This window comes from Emys orbicularis, chromosome 7, assembly GCF_028017835.1.
Source record: "Emys orbicularis isolate rEmyOrb1 chromosome 7, rEmyOrb1.hap1, whole genome shotgun sequence".
In the NCBI taxonomy this organism is placed as follows: domain Eukaryota; kingdom Metazoa; phylum Chordata; order Testudines; family Emydidae; genus Emys; species Emys orbicularis.
In genome coordinates, this window is record NC_088689.1 from 101,121,127 (window position 1) to 101,142,098 (window position 20,972).

General features: G+C 50.2%; 2 protein-coding genes across 3 annotated transcripts; one reads left to right on the forward strand and one right to left on the reverse strand.

Annotated features, from left to right (window-relative positions):
• Nucleotides 1-282: 282 nt before the first annotated feature.
• Nucleotides 283-6,101, reverse strand: EIF1AD (eukaryotic translation initiation factor 1A domain containing). Its single transcript, XM_065407957.1, has 7 exons — nucleotides 6,042-6,101; nucleotides 4,976-5,068; nucleotides 4,114-4,284; nucleotides 3,436-3,544; nucleotides 3,078-3,186; nucleotides 1,384-1,434; nucleotides 283-1,040 (listed from the first exon to the last, which is right to left on the reverse strand). Exons 3-7 carry the CDS (start codon nucleotides 4,198-4,200, stop codon nucleotides 872-874), a joined length of 525 nt encoding a protein of 174 aa, XP_065264029.1. The 5' UTR covers nucleotides 4,201-4,284; nucleotides 4,976-5,068; nucleotides 6,042-6,101; the 3' UTR covers nucleotides 283-871.
• Nucleotides 6,102-6,587: 486 nt separating this feature from the next.
• BANF1 (BAF nuclear assembly factor 1) lies at nucleotides 6,588-20,506 on the forward strand. 2 transcript variants are annotated; one of them, XM_065407459.1, is made up of 3 exons: nucleotides 6,588-6,672; nucleotides 16,924-17,066; nucleotides 19,758-20,506. In XM_065407459.1, exons 2-3 carry the CDS (start codon nucleotides 16,941-16,943, stop codon nucleotides 19,902-19,904), a joined length of 273 nt encoding a protein of 90 aa, XP_065263531.1. In that variant the 5' UTR covers nucleotides 6,588-6,672; nucleotides 16,924-16,940; the 3' UTR covers nucleotides 19,905-20,506. The 2 variants fall into 2 exon arrangements, with proteins under 2 accessions (XP_065263531.1, XP_065263533.1); XM_065407461.1 differs by lacking the exon at nucleotides 6,588-6,672 and adding an exon at nucleotides 7,695-7,795.
• The last annotated feature ends 466 nt before the right edge of the window (nucleotides 20,507-20,972 follow it).

Sequence of the window (20,972 nt, forward strand, 5' to 3'; positions counted from 1 at the left end):
AGTCCCAGGGAGGCCTGACCTGTCTCTGCAAAACATCTAGTTCTATTGAACAGGGTGACCATGCTGTACTGCTCACCAGCACTGCAGTGGGGGGAGGCGTGTCTCGGCTGGAGGAGCAGCCATGGGCTGGTAGCTGGCCTATATCCTCCCTCTGCACAGATCAGTGTGGATAGCAGTGAGTTCGACCTGCCACCCCCTGGAGCCCAGAACCTGCCCCTGCGTACCAGCTGGCCTGGGACCAGGCTGCTCATTCTTGTGCAGTTTCAAATCAACCCAACTGGCTGCCTGTGGGAAAGTCTTTATTGAATAAGGCAGAGGGGAGACCGCTTATTACACAGCAATAGTGTCTAGGACAGACAGCACCCAGTGCTTTGCATTAGAGCAGAGGGCACAGTCCAGTCCCCCATTAAAAGGGGCTGATAAGGGATGCTGACGCTGGGCTGCTCCATCTTAGATGAGGCCTCCCAGCTGCTATAACTTTACTCCTCCCCAGCCCCCTCTTTACAGCTTCAAGCAGCACTGCTGCCTAGAACCCCATTTCCCTCTGCCCCAAGGAGCAGTGCCACTCTTTCCCCCAGAGTGGGCTGGGTGAACAGTGAAATAACCGTGCATTGGGCACAACAGGCCCAGCACCTTCATCTCTAGTGAGCTGGATGCTGCAGCCACTCATGGCTCAGACAGCAGAGGTGATGGAGGGAAGAAATGTGTCCCCAGCAGGGGGCAGCACTGAGGCAGTTCCAAGCCAACTGGAGCATTCCCCAGGCTGGTGGATGTGAGTTCAGGCCCCAGAAAGCAGTCTTCTTCCTGCTGGATCAGGCTCCTCCTGCATGAGGTGTTTAGGAGGCTAGATCAGCTTTCCTGCCCTGGGTCACTATTTTTCTTCCTCATCCTGGTCACTGGCCACCGCTGCCTCCTCCTCACTGTCATCCTCGCTCTCTGTGCAGCCGTAGCGCAGTCTGTTCGTGTTCACAAACAGGTCACTGTCGTCGTCTGAGTCCTCTTCCCCAGAGGAGCGGGCAGCCGTTTGCTCCCCTTCCCTGCTGCAGAAAGGGGTGGCTGTCAGTTCTAGGCCTGTGGCCCTAGCCATCACCTGGCTTCCTCCTTGGGGCAGCTGCCCCCTGATCGGGGCACTAGCCTAAGACTGGAGACCTGGGTTACCTAGGACTGGAAGGGACCTTCTGGACCAGTGAGCCCCATCCCTGCTATCGCAGCCACCCCATCGTAGAATCCCAGTCAGACCCATATCCAGCTCCCTCTGTAAACTCATTGGGCTGTTTGCCCCCATCCCCATTCCAGAACCTCCCTCAGAGGGGCTGAAATGTAATTTCCAGTCTAATTTATTCCTGGAGAGTTAAGCAGCCATCCCCCTCCTTTCCCACTCACCTGGCCTCAGAGCTGGGCTGACTTTCTGCAGTGTCAGAGAAGGCCTCAGGCCTGTGGGAGGAAAAGGCATGAGATGCTAGAACAGCCCTGGCTTTGAGACAATGGCTCTGACATTTCCCTTCTAGGGAGGGCTGCAGGGAATGGGATATGGGGCCTTTCCTCTCCACTCCAGCCCCTGCCCAGGGCATGGGACTGCTTCAGCCAACACAGCCCCTGCTGTGCAAAAGGGGCCACTAGTAACCCCAGCACAGACCGATTTTCCCACCAACACAATCGACAGACAAACTACTTTGCACCAAAACCCAAACTTGTGGCAAAACCTCATTTGACAGTTTTTCAGTTAAACTAGAACCTGAGACTTGGTTTTGGCCAAGTTAGTTTTCAAAAGTTTTGTAGAGGGAAACTTCCTTTACTCCATCCCTGCCTCCCTCATGTTAAGGAGTCCTAGATCAGGTGGCCAGAAAAGGGATCATCTAATCTGACTCCTGTACAACAGGCTCTAGGACTGCTCTGAATTAATTTCTATTCAAACTACATCAAGTCTTTCCAAATCACCTCTGAGCTGGATTTAAAAATTGCCAGCACTGGTGAATCCACCACAGCCTTTGGTCAGTTGTTCCAATGAACCCTCTGCTTTCCAATCTGAATGTGTCTAACTTCAATTTCCAACCATTGGCTCTTGTTCAATGTTTGTCTGTTAGATTGTAGAGCCTATTGTCAAATTTCTGTTCCCCATGCAGGTACATATAGACTGGGCTCAAGTCACCCCTTAAGCTAAGATTGAGCTCTGGAGTCTGTCACCAATCCTTATATTCTTGTGGCTCTTCTCTGCCCCCTCCAATTTATCAACATTCTTCTTGAGACAAGATCCCAGCAACAGTCACAGCAGCCCCAAACTGATTATAAACAGCATCTGCTGCCAAAGCAATGGGCCCCCTGCTGGAGAACTACCACCCCATCTGCATCCAATGCCCATGGAGCTAACTGCTCTGCTTCTATTCCTACAGCGCACGAGTGGTGGGAATCAACCCTCAGCCCTAGGCTCAGAACTGAAGCCCAAATTGAGCAGTGAAGGAAACTAGTCCTTGGAACAGCTTATCCAGGGCTGGGGTGGATTCTCCGTTAGGGTGGTCTAGGGCCACTAGCCCAGCATGGGGCAGAGCAGGGTTCAGTTCCTGGTTCTGCTACTGCCTCTGGGCGAGTTGCTTTGTGTATCTTGTGCCTCAGTTTCCTCATCTGTAAAATGGGGCTAATCCTTCCTTACTGGGCAGGGCTGTGAGGAGAAATCCCACAGCAAGAGGTGCTGGGATTCCATGCTGAGTGTCATGAGTAAATCTATGCCAGGGAGGCTGGGAGCTTTCTAGATTCCTTAAGACTGGCCCACATGCTTCAGAGGGGGGAAGATGTCCTGCAGGCTCCTCTTCCTACAAGATGGACCTTGCTCCTGACAGCCCAGGCAGGGCTGGTGACACATGGGCACTGCTGGGGGAAGCAGCAAGGCTCAGGGAGGGATGTAAAGAGCAGAAGGGACCAGCTGATGAGAAATCAGCCTCAGGAGGGACACTCAGGCCTGGGCCAATCCCCACTAACTCTTTTTTCCAGCACCTTGGTGCCAGAGGGGCAAGAGCAGGGAGTCTGGGAGCTCATGGCTCATCACACACGCACGCATCCTCCCCCACGCCTCCAACTCCTACCAGAGCCCTTCTTTCTTTAGGTACCGCACATGGTCCTTGTACAACACAAAGTTGATCTCAGCCTTCACCTTCTCGCCCTCTTCGATGGGGTCCACCAGCAGAAAGTCACCTGCAATGATAGAGGGACAGTGTGGGGAGTTTGGCTGGTTTAGGAGATGGGGAATGGGATACAGGGCCTTTCCCCTCTAGGGAGTGCCAGCTCTCATCTAGCCCCAGAGTGGGGGGACTGGTGGGCAGGGAATGGGACACAGAGCTTCTTCCTCTTTTGGGGTGAGGATTCCAATCTGTGCCCAGGGGAGGTGGGATATGGGGCCTTTCCCCTCAAGAGGTGCCATGAACCCAGCTGCACTGTACTCACCTCGTTTGATCCAGATGTTCTTGCGGAATTTTGTGGGCATGCTCACTAAGAATCTAGTCCCCTCGGCTGTTTCCACCTCATGGAGGTTGTTTCCTGGGGTCCCCAGGACCTGGCAGAAGGAACAAGGGGGATTAACCACAGGAGCTGCTTCCCGCGGGAGTGGATTTTCCAGCACTTAGCACCTACAGATTAGGGCCTGTCTCAAAGTGATGCTCTAGCTCAACCACCAGAGCTGGGCTGGATGCAGGAATGGCTGTGGGGGGGTATTCCATGGCTTGACTTATGCAGGAGTTCAGACTAGATGATCAGGCTCCAATTTTGGCCTTGAAATCTTCTGCCCATGTAGGGCTTTCAGATGGCTCACACTCCACCTGGTCTGCTTACCCAGCAAGACAATGACTGAAGCCCTGAAGCATGAGATTGGACTGCAGTCGCCTTCAGCGAGTAGGAAGGGATTTTCTTCCCCAATGCACAATTGGACAGATATATTCGGTTTTCCTGCCTTCCTCTGAAGCAAGGAGCTCACCAGTGCTCAAGGGATATGATGGCAGGGAAGTGCTGAGATGAGACATGCCCAGATGCTCCCCGCAAGCAACCCACACCCCATGCTGCAAAGGAAAGTGAAAACCCCCAAGGTCCCAGTGGAGCCCAGCTAAGCAGGGTTGCTCCCTCTCTCACCCGGACAATCTGCTGTTGAGGAGATGGCACCACGTATTCCTCCAACACCTCTTTCACCACATGCTTGCGTTTGGTTGCTTGGGACATCCTGGTGCGTTAGCCCTCAGGGACAGGATCCCTGCTGGGCGGGTGAAGTGCTGAATGGCTGGAAGGCACACGTGCTCTGGAAGGCTATAAGGAGAGAAGGAACAGTAGAGGGAGAAGAGTCTTGTTGTGTCTTCCCAAGATCAAATAAGCTTCTAAAGGCAAAGAGTCCCCCCAGTGAGAAGGGCACTGGGCTGGGAGCCAGGAAATCTGGGTTCTGTTGCAAGCTCTGCTGCTGACTTTGGGCAAGTCCTTTTGCCACTCAGTGCCTCAGTTTTCCCTCCCCCCCACAGACCCTTTGTCTACATAGAGTACAAGCTCTTTGGGGCAGGGACTGCTTCTCACTAAGTGTCTGTGTACCGCCAGGCATGATGGCATCAGGGTCTGTACAGCACCCAGTACCATGTAGGCACAGAGTGCCTGCCAGCCCCTTAACTGAGATCAAGGCCCCATTGTGTCAGGCACGGCATAGACACACAGTGAGAGACAGTCCCTGCCCTGAGGAGCTTGCAGTCTAAATAGACAAAGGGCAGGAGAAAATGAGGCACAGCGAGAAGGGTTATGGAGGGGGCAGAACAGAACCCAGGCAGCCCTGGATCCCTGGCCAGCGCCCTGCCCACTACACCACATTGCCTATCCATCAAGGATGTCCACTTGATCTTAGGTTATCAGAAAAGGTTACTAGAGATGCCCCATCTACTTTCTCTACTCCCCCCAGGATGGGGCAGAGATTGTCTGCTCTCCCAGGAAGCCAGCAGCACCACTACCTGCAAGGTACCTGTTTGGGGGATAAAAAGAGGCTGTCCGTCTCTGATAGTTGAGGATCCAGCACTGAATTCAGTCCTCGAGGCATCTACCAGCATTGGACACACTGGAAGAGGAACAAAGACAACTCTGTGGCTCATGGAAATGGACTGAGACTCCCTCACTCAGGGAATGAGGCAGCTCTGAGATTCCTCCATTCTGCTGGAAAATTCCAGGCCAGGCTCCACACATTGTCTCCCGTAGTAATAATTCCACTGAGAATGTTTTAGCCGTGAATCTCAAAGTGCTTTAACACGAGGAGGTCAGGATCATCAATAGGGAACTGGGGAACAGGGAGGGGAAGGGACAACACAGGGCAAACAGTGGGAGGTGAAGCTGAGGCAGAGATGGAGCATAACACGGACTAGATCCCAGGCATTTTGAGTGCCAATTGAGTACACCATCCCACTGGGCCATGGAAAGATTGCCAGCAATTCTGCTGATGATTGCATGAGAGAGATTAATTCTTCAGGGCTGAATCAGCTTCCCAGATAAAATCTCATCCACATCAGAGAATGAAGCAAAGACCCCACAGAGACCATGGAAACCAAGAAGAGGTTGATCCAGCCACTTTGTGCCATAACCCTGTTATGGTTTCCTTGCAGTCAGAGACAGACGAATGGGGTCGAGTGAATGAGTCACCTCTATGACTCAGTTTCCCTCACCTAAAAAGATGGGGATAATGCCTGCATCATCAGTCCGTGCTGAGATTTATTCCAGCCCTGCCCTAAGCATTAGACCCCCCAACACACACACCTCCTAGAGCTGGGCTGGAACCCAGGAGTCCTACCCCCTCCCCTATCGCAGAGATTAGTCCCATTTGATTCTCCATCTCCTCACCCAGACGCGAGGACCAGGTCCCCTCCAGGGCTATTCCATGTCACGGGGAGGGGCGCTCCTTGGGGGCGGGTGGTTTCCTGTTGCCCTAACACCCGGGGGGGGAAAACTGGTGTGTGTGTCTCTGCCGCCTCCCCCTCTCCCCAGGACGGGGGTGTCCCTGCCGCCTCCCCACTGCCTCCGCTGGAGCCTCCCGTCCCTACCTCTCTCCACATGGGACTGAGTCGAGTCAACCGCTTCCGCCTCCTGAGCTCCCCCAACTCTTCCCCGCTCCACTTCCGGGTGTTCCGCTCGCTTCCGGCTCCTGACCCACTTCCGGGCGCCTCCTCGCCCTGCCCCGGTATCCCCTGATCCCCTCCCGGCCCCAGCTAACGCACGGGGCAGCCCGGGGGCGTTATTATGGGATGGAAGGGTTGTTACGGGCCAGCCCCAACGACAACAGGTGGCGTCAGAGGCTGGCCCCCGCCCATTGGTTACTGCCGGCGGAAGGATTAGTGGGTACCATCGAGTTTTCAACTGGCTAGAGTGTAGATTCTGAACTCTGTGGTTCAAATGTGGCTGGAGCGTCCCGAGGAGGGCGCTAGGGCTGTCAGGACTCATAGAGCGGATGTAGCCTAGAAAGAGTGACCCTGTACTCTATGGTTAAAAATGTGGATGGATCGCCCCTGGAAGGGCTGTATATAGCGCCGCCTACTCTCTATGGTTATATGGGGCGCGAAGAGGCGCGCGTCCCGGCGTGGCCCGGAAGAGGAAGTGGTGTTTGCGCAGGCGCGGTGGGTGGCCGGTTGGGCGGGAGCGGCGGTGGCTGAGGTGCTGCAGCAGCGAGTGGAGCTGGTGAGTCGTTGCGGCGCCGGGCGGGGGCCTCGGGCAGGGTGAAGGCGGCTGAGGGCGGGGCGGTGTCTGTGGGGGAGCCTGCAGGGGCGGGGAAGCAGGAGCTTAGGGAGGGGGGCTGAGGGGCCCTTTGAGGAGGGAGGGGTGGAGGCTGGGGATGTCTCTGGGAGGGGGCGGTCTGGCGGGAGGGATGGCGATGGCGGCGGCGGGTAGAGCGGAGGAGGGTGGTGTTGAGGGGTGGGGTATATGGTGGGACTGGCTGTCTCTATGGGTGTGGGGTGAGTTAGGGAGAAGAGGGGTCAGGTTGGAGTGTTTGGGGCGGGGGGGGGTTCTCTGTAAGGATTGGTGGGGCTGACGGTTCCTGGAGGGAGGGCTTATCCATAGGGGGAGGGAAGGGTGGTCTCTATAGAGCAGTGGTTTCAGACCTTTTAAAGTACAAGATCACTTTTTGAATTTAAGTGCAACCTAGGATCTACCCTGCCCTTTCCCTAAGGCCCCACCCTGCTCACTCCATCCCCCCTCCCTCTGTTGCTCGCTCTCCCCCACCATCACTCACTTTCACCGTGCTGGAGCAAGGGGTTGGGGTGCGGGAGGGGATGAAAGTTCTGGGCTGGGGCGGAGGGGTTTGCAGTGTGGGAGGGGGCTCTGGGCTGAGCTTGGGCCAGACAGTTGGAGTGCAGGAGGGGGTTAGGAGTGTGAGCTCTGGGAGGTAGTTTGGGTTCAGGGCTGGGGCAGGGGGTTGGGGTGCAGGAGGGAGTACAGGGTGCTGGCCCCACGCCCCTCCTGGAAGCTGCCTGCACGTCCCTGCACTGTGCCCCCTGGAGGGGGGCATGGCAAGCGGCTCTGTGTGCTGCCCATCTCTCCAGGCACTGCCGCCACAGCTCCCATTGGCTGCATTTCCCCATTCCCGCCCAATGGGAGCTGCAGGGGTAGTGCTTGCAGGCAGGAGCAGTGTGTGGAGACCCCCTGACCCTCTTCTCTCTCCCCCCCGCAGGGACATGCTCGCCACTTCTAGGAGCTGTGTGGGGCCGGGGAAGGTAGGAAGCCTTCCTTAGCCCCGCTGCGCCACCGGACTTTTAGCAGCCAGATATGGCAATCTACTGATTGTTGACCTCTGCTATAGAGGGTGAGGCTTGGGAGCTCTGTGGGGGTGGGTGGGCTGATGGTATCTGGGGGAGGGTTGAGTTAGTGCTAATGTTAATCCTTACTTAGCTCTTATCATTAGTAGCTCTCGAGATTTGTAAAGGAGGGTCAGTGTCATCCCCCATTTTACAGATGGGGAAACTGAAGCACAGAGTTGAAGTTAGGCCCTCGGGTCAGTAGCTGATCTGGGAATAGAACCCAAGTCTTTTGAGTCTAGTTCAGTTCTCTACCCACTGGGCTACGTTCTAGGGAAGGGAGGGGTAGAGTGCAGGTTTCTGAAATTATGGAGTCTTTTTTGTAGAGGACAGTGCTCAGGTTGAGTTAGGGAGAGGAGGATCTTTAGTGGTGAGAGAGGGGTTGGGTTATAGTGGGTGTGTCTGGGAAGGCTAGGAGTGTCTGTAGTGAAGGGTGGTCTCTGCTGGGGCTGAAAGTGGCTCTGGGCAGGATTGGATTGGGAGCGGATGGTGGAAGGTGTTTCTGAATGGGTGGAGAGAGGATCTGAGGGGGAGGGAGGTGGGGATGAGGGTGTCTGGGGGAGGGAGGGTGTCTTTCTGGTGAAGCCAGGGTGAGGGTGTGCATAGGGGAGGATGCATCTGGTGAGGATGGGCCAAGAGCAGGATCTCTAAAAGGGCTGAGGGTGTCTTGAGGAAGGGGGTGCAGAGCCAAAGCAAAGGGCTTGTTGGTATTTGGCAGCAAGGATGGGGCTGAGAGTGCATGTGGAAGGGAGGGTGTTATCCCTGAGGTTGGGTGCTCTGCAGAAAGTGGGGAATTCAGGGGCCTTTGGTGGGGCTGTCACAGATTCACAGGGCTCTTTACAGCCTTGGACTAGTCCCTGGAATGACCCCTTTACTGTGTCGACCCCTTTAGGGTCATGCTCTCTCGCTGGGGTAAGTCCCGTGGCTTCACCGCCTCCTGGGACTGAACCTCATAGCCTTTAGCACCCCCGCTAACTCTGTGAGCTTCCCTCAGTGAGTCCACTCGAATTGGACACCTGGGGAAGACTTACAGACCCAAAGGGAGCAATGGAGCCCTGACTTCCTGACTCGAGAGTGACTAAGCCAGTGTTAAAACAGAAGGATTTATTAGAATACTCAAGGAGCTGACTGAGGAGATATCTGAGCTGCTATTGATTATCTTCAAAAAGTCATGGAAGATGGGAAAGATTCCAGAGGACTGGATAATGGCACTATATTTGCCCATCGATAAAAAGGGAAATAAGGACACCCTCATCCCCACCTCCCTCCCCCTCAGATCCTCTCTCCACCCATTCAGAAACACCTTCCACCATCCTGTAATTGAGGGAATTACAAACCAGTCAGCTTAACTTCAGTACACAGAAAGATAATGGAGCAAATAATAATATATGGAGATATACCTATCTCATAGAACTGGAAGGGACCCTGAAAGGTCATTGAGTCCAGCCCCCTGCCTTCACTAGCAGGACCAAGTACTGATTTTTGCCCCAGATCCTTAAGTGGCCCCCTCAAGGATTGAACTCACAACCCTGGGTTTAGCAGGCCAATGCTCAAACCACTGAGCTATCCCTCCCTCCCCACAAATAATTAAGCAATCATTATTTAAACACCTAGATCAGGGGTGGGCAAACTACGGGCCGCGGGCCGAATCCAGCCCACTAGCCATTTTAATCCAGCCCTTGAGCTCCCGCTGGGAACGCTCCATGTGGCTCCTGGAAGCAGCAGCTTGGCCCCCTCCTGTGCTCCAGCCATGGAGCAGGGGTTGGGGGCTGTGCCACGCAGCTCCCAGAAGCAGAGGCATGGCCCCCCTTCTGGCTCCTACACGTAGGGGCTGTTACCTCAGTTCACCTAAAAACCAACCCAGGGTCACACTTGTATTAGTTTTATTACGATGCCGCTGTTGCATCAGATAGAAAAGAGATGGAGCTTATCCACACACGCACACATTCACCGCATTCATACCCTCATGCACCCACACACTTACACAGGCGGAGAGTTACCGGAGACAGCATGGAAGCTGAGAAGCCAAAGTGTGGTAGATTTGGTGTGTCCGCCTGCGGTCATGAATCCAGGCTGGTGAGCAGGTCAAGGAGCAGCAGCTTGTGTGCATGCCTTCTTCCTTTTTCTGGAACTGAGTGGCTCCTGTCACGTACACTGAGTTTTCCTTCTGTGTCCGTCACGGAGAAGCATTCCCAGATCAGTTTCTTTCATGCATACCAGGTTCTTCTTTTCTTTACAGCACCCCATGATTGCCTTCTCAGGGCAGATTATATCAGACACACTTGGCTCCTGTCTCTGAGCTCTTTTCTCCTTGTAGTTCCTCTCCACCCAGTCCCACATACACTCCCTTGTTCACACTCCCTTATCTTCCCAACACACTCCCTCGTTCACTCTCTCTCTGATTGCGTGATGGGATATTACAAAGCTTGGAAGTTCATACAAGTGGTAACTTGAAAAGGTTACAGAGCTTACAAAGGTTACAAAACTTAAAAGGCTATGTTAACAATAACTGAAGTTACAAAAAGAACAGGAGTACGTGTGGCACTTTAGAGACTAACAAATTAGAGACTCCAGCCCACAAAAGCTTATGCTCAAATAAATGTGTTAGTCTCTAAGTTGCCACAAGTACTCCTGTTCTTTTTGCAAATACAGACTAACACGGCTGCTACTCTGAAACCTGAAGTTACAAAGTCTGCAAAAAGGTTGCAGAACTTAATGATACAAGTTACAGATCTTACAATCGCATTTGAGCGGAGGCTTTACATAACGGACAGCCAGGGGCCTCCTCTCTGGACGCTCCCCCCACCCCAAGAGCTGCCCCTGCAGCTCCCATTGGCTGGGAACCTCATCCAATGGGAGCTGCAGGGGCGATGCCTGCGGACGGGGCCATGTGCAGAGCCGCCGGGCTGCACCTCGCGTAGGAGCCGGAGCGGGGATATGCCGCTGTTCCCTGGAGCTGCTTGAGGTAAGGGCCGCCCGGGGCCTGCACCCCTGACCCTCTCCCCGTGCCCCAACCCCCCTGCCCCAGCCCTGATCCCCCTCCAGACCCCTCAATCCCAGCCCGGAGCTCCCTCTTGTACCCCAAACCTCTCATCCCCAGCGCCACCCCGGAGACCTCACCCTCCCACAGCCCTGCCCCAGCCCTAATCCCCCTCCTGCCCTCTGAACCCCTCGATCCCAGCCTGGAGCACCCTCCAACACCCCAAACTCCTCATCCCCAGCCCCACCCTAGAGCCCACACCTCCAGCCGGCGTCCTCACCCCCTCCCGCACCCCAACTCCAATTTTATGAGCATTCATGGCCCCCCATGCAATTTCTATTCCCTGATGTGGCCCGTGGGCCAAAAAGTTTGCCCACCCCTGACCTAGATGATGATGATGATAAGCTGATAAGTAACAGTCAGAATGGATTTGTCAAGAACATATTGAGTCAAACCAACCTAATATCTTTCTTTGACAGGGTAACAAGCCTTGTGGATAGAGGGGAAGCCGTAGATGTGGTATATCTTGACTTTATTAAGGCTTTTGATACTGTCTCGTGTGACAGTCTCATAAATAAACTAGGGAAATACAACCTACATGGAGCTACTATAAAGTGGGTGCATAACTGGTTGGAAAACTGTTCCCAGAGTAGTTATCAGTAGGGCTGTCAAGTGCTTAAACAAATTAATTGCGCTTAAACAAATCAATTGTGCTTAATAGAAAACCATTTATTTGTAAAAAAACTGTTTTTGATTACAAACATTTGCACTGTAAAAAACAAAAATAGTATTTTTCAATTCACCTAATACAAGTACTGTAGTGTAATGTCTTTATCATGAAAGTTTAACTTACAAATGTCGAATTATATACAAAAAAACCCCTGCATTCAAAAATAAAACAATGTCAAACTTTATAGCCTACAAATCCACTCAGTCTTATTTCTTGTTGTTCAGCCAATCACTCAGACAAACAAGTTTGTTTACGTTTGCAGGAGATAATGCTGCCCGCTTCTTGTTCACAATGTCACCTGAAAATGAGAACAGGCATTCACATGACCCTGTTGTAGCCAGCGTCGCTAGATATTTATGTGCCAGATGCATTAAAGATTCATATGTCCCTTCATGCTTCAACCACAATTCCAGAGGACATGCGTCCATGCTGATGATAGGTTCTGCTCTATAACAATCCAAAGCAGTCCAGGCCAGTGCATGTTCATTTTCATCATCTGAGTCAGATGCCACCAGCAGAAGGTTGATTTTCTTTTTTTGTAGTTTGGGTTCTGTAGTTTCCGCATCGGAGTGTTGCTCTTTTAAGACTTCTGAAAGCATGCTCCACACCTCGTCCCTCTCAGATTTTGGAAGGCACTTCAGATTCTTAAACCTTGGATTGAGTGCTGTAGCTATCTTTAGATATCTCACATTGGTACCTTCTTTGCATTTTGTCAAATCTGCATCAAAAGTGTTCTTAAAATGAACATGTGCTGAGTCATCATCTGAGACTACTAGAAGATGAAATATATGGCAGAATGGGAGTAAAACAGAGCCAGAGACATACAATGCTCCTTCAAGGAGTTCAGTCACAAATTTAATTAACACCTTATTTTTTTAATGAGTGTCATCAGCATGGAAGCATGTCCTCTAGAATGGTGGCCAAAGCATGAAGGGACATACGAATGTTTATCATATTTGACATGTAAATACCTTGCAATGCAGGCTACAAAAGTCCCATGCGAACGCTTGTTCTCACTTTCTGGTGACATTGTAGATAAGAAGTGGGCAGCATTATCTCCCGTAAATGTAAACAAACTTGATTGTCTTAGCGATTGGCTGAACAAGAAGTAGGACTGCGTGGACTTGTAGGCTCTAAAGTTTTACGTTGTTTTGTTTTTGAGTGCAGTTATGTAACAAAAAACTACATTTGTAAGTTGCACTTTCACGATAGAGGCTGCACTACAGTACTCGTATGAGGTGAATTGAAAAATACTATTTATCATTTTTACAGTGCAAATATTTGTAATGAAAAATAATATAAAGTGAGCAGTGTACACTTTGTATTCTGTGTTGTAATTGAAATCAATGTATTTGAAAATGTAGAAAAACATCCAAAAATATTTAATAAATTTCAATTGCTATTCTATTTTTTTAATATTGTGACTAAAATGTGATTAATCGCAATTAATTTTTTTGAGTTAATCATGTGAGTTAACTGCGATTAATCAACAGCCCTAGTTATCGGTGGTTCACAGTCAAACTGGAAGGGTATATCAAGTCGGGTCCTACGGGGATCACTTCTAGGTCCAGATCTGTTCAATATCTTCATCAGTGATTTAGATAATGGCATAGAGAGTACACTTATAAAGTTTGCGGACGATACTAAGTTGGGAAGGGTTGCAAGTGCTTTGGAGGATAGGATTAAAATTCAAAATGATCTCAACAAACTGGAGAAATGGTCTGAAGTAAATAGGATGTAATTCAATAAGGACAAATGTAAAATACTCCACTTAGGAAGGAACAATCAGTTGCATACATACAAAATGGGAAATGACTATCTAGGAAAGTGTTTCCCAGAAAGGGATCGGGGGCTCATAATGGATCACAAGCTAAATATGAGTCAACGGTGTAACACTGTTCCAAAAAAAGCAAACATCATTCTGGGATGTAATAGCAGGAGTATTGTAAGCAAGACATGAGAAGTAATTCTTCCGCTCTACTCCACATTGATTACGCCTCAACTGGAGTATTGTATCCAGTTCTGGGCACCACGTTTCAGGAAAGATGTGGACAAATTGGAGAAAGTCCAGAAAAGAGCAGCAAAAATGATTCGAGATCTCGAAAACATGACTTAGAAGATTGAAAAAATTGGGTTTGTTTAGTCTGGAGAAGAGAAGACTGAGAGGGGACATAACAGTTTTCAAGTACATAAAAGGTTGTTAAAAGGAGGAGGGAGAAAATTTGTTCTCCTTAACCCCTGAGGATAGGACAAGAAGCAATGGGCTTAAATTGCAGCAAGGGCGGTTTAGGTTGGACACTAGGAAAAAATTCCTAATTGTCAGGGTGGTTAAACACTGGAATAAATTGCCTAGGGAGGTTGTGGAATCTCCATCATTGGAGATTTTTAAAAGCAGGTTAGACAGACACCTAGATAATACTTAGTCCTGCCTTGAGTGCAGGGGACTGGACTAGATGACCTCTCGAGGTCCCTTCCAGTCCTATGCTTCTATTAGATGTCTGGAACACAGCTTAGAAAGTCCTTGGTTAGCATAGAGAATAGCAAGTTACAGCAAAGTCCATCTGGGTCAGTCCAGAGCTCTCCCTGACCCCCGTTGAGTCCCAGTCCAGAAGTTGAGAGTTTGCTTCCAGCAGTCCACACTGAACAAACCCCAATGGCCCCACTTCGTCTTTTGTTCTTGTTCATGGGCAAACATTGTCATCTGGTCTCCTCCTCAGGCCTTTGCTCTCCAGCTGCTCACAACTGGCTGGTTTCCTGCTGAGGGTGGGACCCCCTGTCATTAGTTGCCAGGTACCAAATGGTGAGGCAGTTGTAATGGCCATTGTCTGTTGGGACTCTCCATGGGCATGGGTCCCCCTGGCCCCAGACAGCCAGGCCTCAGTCATACCTGTATCTCTGGGCCTCTGCAAAAAGCAAACAATCCTTTCCCCCCACCTACTTAACCAGGTACCACATAGGGAAACTGAGGCACACACAACATTCACACAAAGTATTATGAAAAATTCCCACTCCATCACTGGGGGTCTCTAGGAAGGCTGAGGAGGAGAATGAGGTTGAAGGTATCTGGATGGGGCTTAGTATTGAGGGGCCTTTGCAGGAATAGGTTAGGGAGGAGTTGGGGATATCTGCATGGGAGGTTGGAGGGGTCTGCTGAAGGAGGCTGGGAGCTAGTGGGCGGGAAATCTGGAAGGGGAATGATGCTGGAGAATTTGGGCGGTTGTTGGAGGTGGGGAGAGGTGATCTCAGGAGCCTTGGTGGGTAGGACAAATGCATGGGGACAGGACTGGAAGCACTCAGGTGTTAGATAAGTTTTGTTGCTTGGGGCAAGAGTCCTGGAAGGGGGTCAGAAGTACTGGGAGGGGGGAGCAGGGAAGTGGGCTGAGACTCCTGGGTGGAGGAGGTTGGTCCTGGGACATCAGTCTCCCTTCCCAACCCTCAAAGCTTCTAACTAAAACCATGATGTGTCCAGTCCTCCCTCTGCCTGTGAGGTGTGTATAAGGAAGCTGACTAGGAAAAATGCCTCAAGAAAAACCTTTGCTCCATGAAAAGTCCAAGGCTACCATTCTCTCCTCCTGACAGGTCAGAGTGTGATAGACTTGAGTTACAAGACTAGGAAGTTGGTTGATTCCTGATCTGGGAATTCCCTCTCCTGTGGACAGAAAATGTAAAACGGGGGGCAGTTTTAAGTACAAATAACCATTTTTTGTATTTTTGACTACTTTTGTTGACCACGTACCAAAGCTCTGTGAGCTTTTATTACTGCCTTAGCTATGTGTTAGCACCATGTGTTCTGCTCCTGGCATCTCGGTAGATGAGTCCATTTCCAGTGGCTTCATTTGTTCTCATTAGACTGCAGTTGTCTTGTTTACCTGTGTATGCAGACAATTCAGTGAGCTAACACTGTAGGTGAATATTTCAAATATTAATTTAAGAATCCTGGGTAAAATTTGACACTAGCTGTCAGGTTTCTTGGAAGCTATTTTTATTGGCTTCTTCCCAGAAAAATAAAACTTCCACACTGTATGAAACAGATTTCTCTCCTCTGCTCCTGTGATTCAGGGCTTGTTTATTTTAAGTAATTTACAATTTCTACAACTACAATGGAAACTAAAAGCTGAAGTTGGGCATCTGTACAGAGATAAAATTGAAATATTTCATCCAGTCTCATTATTGCAGCTGAGAGCTATGATAAAGGTGTTAGGCTTCCTACAACTAATTAATATTTTTTATTACAATAGTGATCAAAGGCTCTGCTGTGAACGCTCTGTACACAGACAATTCTTGGCCCATATTCCAATCTTCCTTAGTTTTTTTTTAAGGCTAGAAGGGACCATTAGGTGTATTCTGACCTCCTGCATAATGCCAGCCGTAGAATTTCACCTAGTTACCGCTGTATTGAGCCCAATAACTTCCCTCAGTTACATTCAGACTGGCGTGCATGACAGAGGAGATATATATAGAACTTGTATATACATCCCCTCTTCTATATATAGCGCTGGGCACTAGCCATGCAGTTTATAGCTATTCTGAAAGTGATCTGTGTGCTTGAACAGTGTTCTCAGAGGTTTGGCTGATGGCTGTTAATGAATCTGAATTGTGGTCTCTCTGATCTGTGGAAGACCTGTTAGAATCTGAGATCACAACTAAAATGGACTTTTGTGGGCATCTGTCCACAACGGAACCACTGGTATCTTACTATGATTATGTTGTGGAAAATTGACCACACGGTTGATTTTGGATCAGACAGCCTGAGGCTCCTTTATTGATCAATCAAACATGCATGCATGGGGAAATCAGCCAAGGCAGCCGAACACCCCCCCCCCCCCCCCCGATAAAATGCGAGAGTTTATATAGGATAAAACCACAAAAATTACATATACTTCCTTAAAGTTTTACATCCATATAAGGAATAAAGCAAAGCAAGCCTTTTCTGTTTTTCCTTACTTTTGCTCTTTGCGGTTTCTTGCTCTGTCACCTGGCAGCTATTAATCATAAGCTGTTACAAAGGTTAATTCTACTTTTATAATTTCTGCAGTTAGTTCTGCTTTTATAGTTTCTACAGTTCTGCTTTTATGATTTCTCTTTACCCTACCTTTTCTATCTCTTTCTCCCCCCCCCCCCCCCCCCCTTTCTACCTTCAGGCCATACTTTACACACTGCTTAACTAAGTTTAGGCCCTGACCATTATTCCTCCACAATTAGTAGGATCTTGTAAATAGTAAGTACCAGCACTTGTTTCTGTCCTCACTTAAAACTTAGAGTGGATAAGATCTTTCATTTTGCACCAAAATATATTTCACACACATTCAAGTCCCCAAATCCTGACTGAGTGGGTGCAGTTAACATTGATCTCTGGTCCAGCAGGATTCAGGGCTCTGTGGCACATGTTGTCTCTTATTACAGTGTCTGACCTTCTCTTCTTTTAGATCAAGCACCAGCCAGTATGTCGTCCACCTCCCAGAAGCACCGGGACTTCGTGGCTGAGCCCATGGGGGAGAAGCCCGTGGGAACTCTGGCCGGAATTGGGGATGTTCTTGGAAAGAAACTGGCGGACAAAGGCTTTGACAAGGTCTCTGGAACCTTTTTTTGCACAGCTCTCTGTATCTTTAGAGGGGTGGAGTTCAGAAAGCTCAGCTCTGGCTGGGTCAGTGGCTTGAGTGAAACCATGTGGGAAATTGGGGCTTGAAATTGATCCACCAGCAATTCTGGAGCATCTTGGATAACTCCAAGGGGCAAAAGTTCCTCTTAAATCATGTGCCAACACAGGGCACCTTCTCCCTGCGATGCTCCTGTCACAAGGGGAGCTGGCCCTTTGAGGGGATTATGGCTCTTCTAGGTGTAGCCCACCTCCCCTAGTGGAGAAAAAGGATAATTACATGCTGGGGGAGCATGGGATTTAGAACCAGACTTGTTGGGAGGGGGTAGGAAGGCAGCCTGAATTCAGGGAGAGCAGATGTGGGATTGAGTGCTCCATTAAAGAGCAGACAGAACAGCCAAGGAGGAGGCCTAGGCTGTTCTCCAAAGGTTGTAGGTGGGCCTGGGGTAGATGACAGGGAGAAGAGCCTGCTAGAAGAATCGCAGCAGGGATGGGACTAAGACAGGGGTGGGCAAACTACAGCCTGCGGGCCGGATCCGGCGCCTCAGGGCTTTGGATCCGGCCCGTAGGATTGCCACTCCCATGGAGCCGCGGACCTCGCGCCGCTTCAGAAAGCAGCTGGCACCACGTCCCTGTGGCCCCTGGGGGATGGGGGACAGAGGGCGTAGCGCACTGCCCTTGCTTGTGGGTACCTCCCCCGAAGCTCCCATTGGCCGTGGTTCCCCATTCCCGGCCAATGGGAGCTTCGGGGGAGGTACCCACAGGCAAAGGCAGCTCGCTCAGCCCTCTTCCCCGCCTTCCCCGGGGCCGCAGGGACGTGGTGCCAGCTGCTTCCCGAAGCGGTGCGGGGTCCATGGCGCCACGGGAGTAGCAATCCCGTGGGCCGGATCCAAAGCCCCGAGGGGCTGGATCCGGCCCACTCCAGGTAAGCAGTTCTGGGCCAGAGCCTGCACCCCAAACCCCTCCTGCACCCTGCCCTCCAACCCGCTGCCCAGAGCCTCCTGCCTGCACCCAAGCCCCCTGCCGCACCCCGCACCTCTCCTGCACCCCAACCCCCTGCCCTGAGCCCCCTCCTACATCCCGCACCCCTCTTCTGCTCCAACCCCTTGCCCTGAGCCCCTTCCTGCACCCCAACCCACTGCCCCAGCCCTACATTCATGGCCCTGCATGCAATTTCCCCACCTAGATGTGGCCCTCGAGTCAAAAAGTTTGCCCACCCCTGGACTAAGAACCTCTGCATCAAGAGTGTGAGCCAATTAGGAAGGCTTGGTGGGGGAGAGATCTGTGGTTTGAACTCTGGTTTATTAATGTAGACTCCTGAAAAGGAAAGGATTAGTGAGAAAACATCTGCTGTCTGAGATCTGATGAACTAGAGAAGGGGAAACTGAGGCAGGGCCCAAAAACACATTGGGCAAGTCCTGCTGCAGTAACAAGGTTAGAAACAGGACAAGTGACAATCTGCCTTAACCAGCATCTTCCTTAAAAGATCACTGTCACATACTTACAGGATTGCTCAGGCACTCAGAGTTGGAAGAGCAAGCCTGACCACAGCCTAATCCCTTTTACCTCTTCAGAGGTTCTAAAGCCCTTAATTCCCCTTTCACCAGAATTGATATGCCTCGTAATTGTCATAAATACAAAAGCTCCAGGCAATCAATTCTCCAGACCCTTGTTTTAAAATATCCATCTGCCCTGTGGTGTGGAATCCCTTGTATGTGGAAGGAAATCCTTTCACGCACTGTCAGCTTGAGTTGTAGAGATCAGAGATCCCAGCTGCTGTGGTTCCCATGAATGCAAGACTTTTATTTCTACCTTACTTCTAAGCCCCCTAAAGATCACCCTGAATAATGGCTCTAGATGTTCACAACTAACACCAGACTGCATGCTTGTAGGGGTTGGAAGGATAGTGCAGTTGCCCGGAACTCAGGCCTGGGTTCAACTCCACCTGAGCCACAGACTTCCTATGTGACCTTGGGCAAATCCACACTTAAGCTTCTTTGGCGTAGCTATGTCAGTGAGGGGTGTGACTTTTTTGCTGACAGCTAGGTTGGATAAGTGTAGAGGTTGTTACACCTGCAAGAGGACTGTTCTGCCAGTACGCAGTCTATCCTGGGAGGGTTTGCTGTTATAGCTGTGTTGTCAAACCTTAAGTTTAGACAAGGCCTTAACTCACCCTGTGCCTCAGTTCTCTGTCTGTAAAACAGGGATAATGTTCCCATCATTCACTTTCCTGCGAGGTTAAAGCCCATTGATCTGTGAGGTACTCAGTTGCAAGTTATGTTAGTATCGAGATTGAAAACCCCTGCCATAGAGCAAACTGGGGGTCACGAGGTTATTACATGGGGGGGTTCGCGAGCTGTCAGCCTCCATCCCAAACCCTGCTTTGCCTCCAGCATTTATAATGGTGTTAAATATATAAAAAAGTGTTTTTAATTTATAAGAGGGGGGGTCGCACTCAGAGACTTGCTATGTGAAAGGGGTCACCAGTAAAAAAGTTTGAGCCTCTGCTCTATGGGACCGTGTAAAAGCTGTTCAGCTATCACATACCCTTTAGAAACCAATCAGTGGACAACCTGGGGCTGTCCTATCCTCTCCTCCATTTAGCAACAGGTTTTGTGTGTATATTAACTATCAGTTGTGATACCCTTTCCTTTCTGTGCTCAGGCATATGTGGTACTTGGGCAATTCCTGGTTCTGAAGAAAGATGAAGAACTTTTCCGGGAATGGCTGAAAGACACGTGTGGAGCCAACGCCAAGCAATCCAGAGACTGTTCTGGCTGCCTGCGGGAGTGGTGCGATGCCTTCTTGTGAATATTGGCTATTGTTGCCTCCGCACCAGCAGTCACTATTATGGCTTTCATAGTTAGCAGGGGGGAAAAAAAATCTTCCAAACCCTTCCACTTTGTACCCAATCCAAAGGGCAGAATGAAATTAATAATTTATGGAAACCCCGTGGCATTTAGAATGTCTATTTACATGGCTCTGATTTCTAGCCAGAAAGAAAATAATTGTTCCTAGAACCTGCCGTTAATGTAACTGACAAGATTTCTTCTGGGGAAAGGGGGGGTAATGTTCTATTCTACACCTTTGTTAGATCTGTGTTTGGATTTTCTAGATACAAGGTTCCTCACTGTTTCAGACCAGCTAACTCCTAAAGCCTTAATAATCCGCATGCTTGTAAAGGGGAGCGCTTCTATTGTCTTAATTCGAACTCTCATTGATATGCAGCTTGCTCACTGTTAGTTTAAAAAAAAGTTGTGGTTTTAAGCTCATTCTGGCTTATTTCTGGAGCAGTTATTTGTGGACCCTCCAGATTGTTTTATGCCACTTGGCTTTCTTTGGAAAAGTAACAGTGGAAGAAAACATTGTAAAGTTTTTTTTAAAAACAATAAAAATCAGCTGTGTTAATATTCCAGAGTTGCTCTTGGTTTAACTTGTTTCCTAGGGGATCTGGGAGATGGTGGAGCAGATGTAGATGGGGTGTTGGTTGCAGAAGGGCATAGCACTATGAAGGTAGGGCACATGCTCTTGGAGGCTTAGATCTGGGCTGGAGAACAGGCTGCTGGGAGCTGGTGTTGAAAATCTAGTCTGAGCCTGTGAAGGACCTCTGTCCTGCTTACATTTCCCTGAGCTTGTTAGAGGTACTGGCCATTTAAGACATTGTGTTTCTAGCCTTTCAGTTCAGCTCCAACTCCCCTTAAATCCTTATGTCATCTGGTAGCAGGACCCCAGGGTGTCAGGTCTTCCTCCAGCTTGTGGAGTGCAAGAGAAGGGATACCTGTTTTGGCTGGCAGGTTTCCCCCAGCTGTGTTACCCTAGTCCTTGGGGTTTCTGTTCCGGCACCTTGGGCAACTTCCTGCCAGTTTGCTGCCTGACACA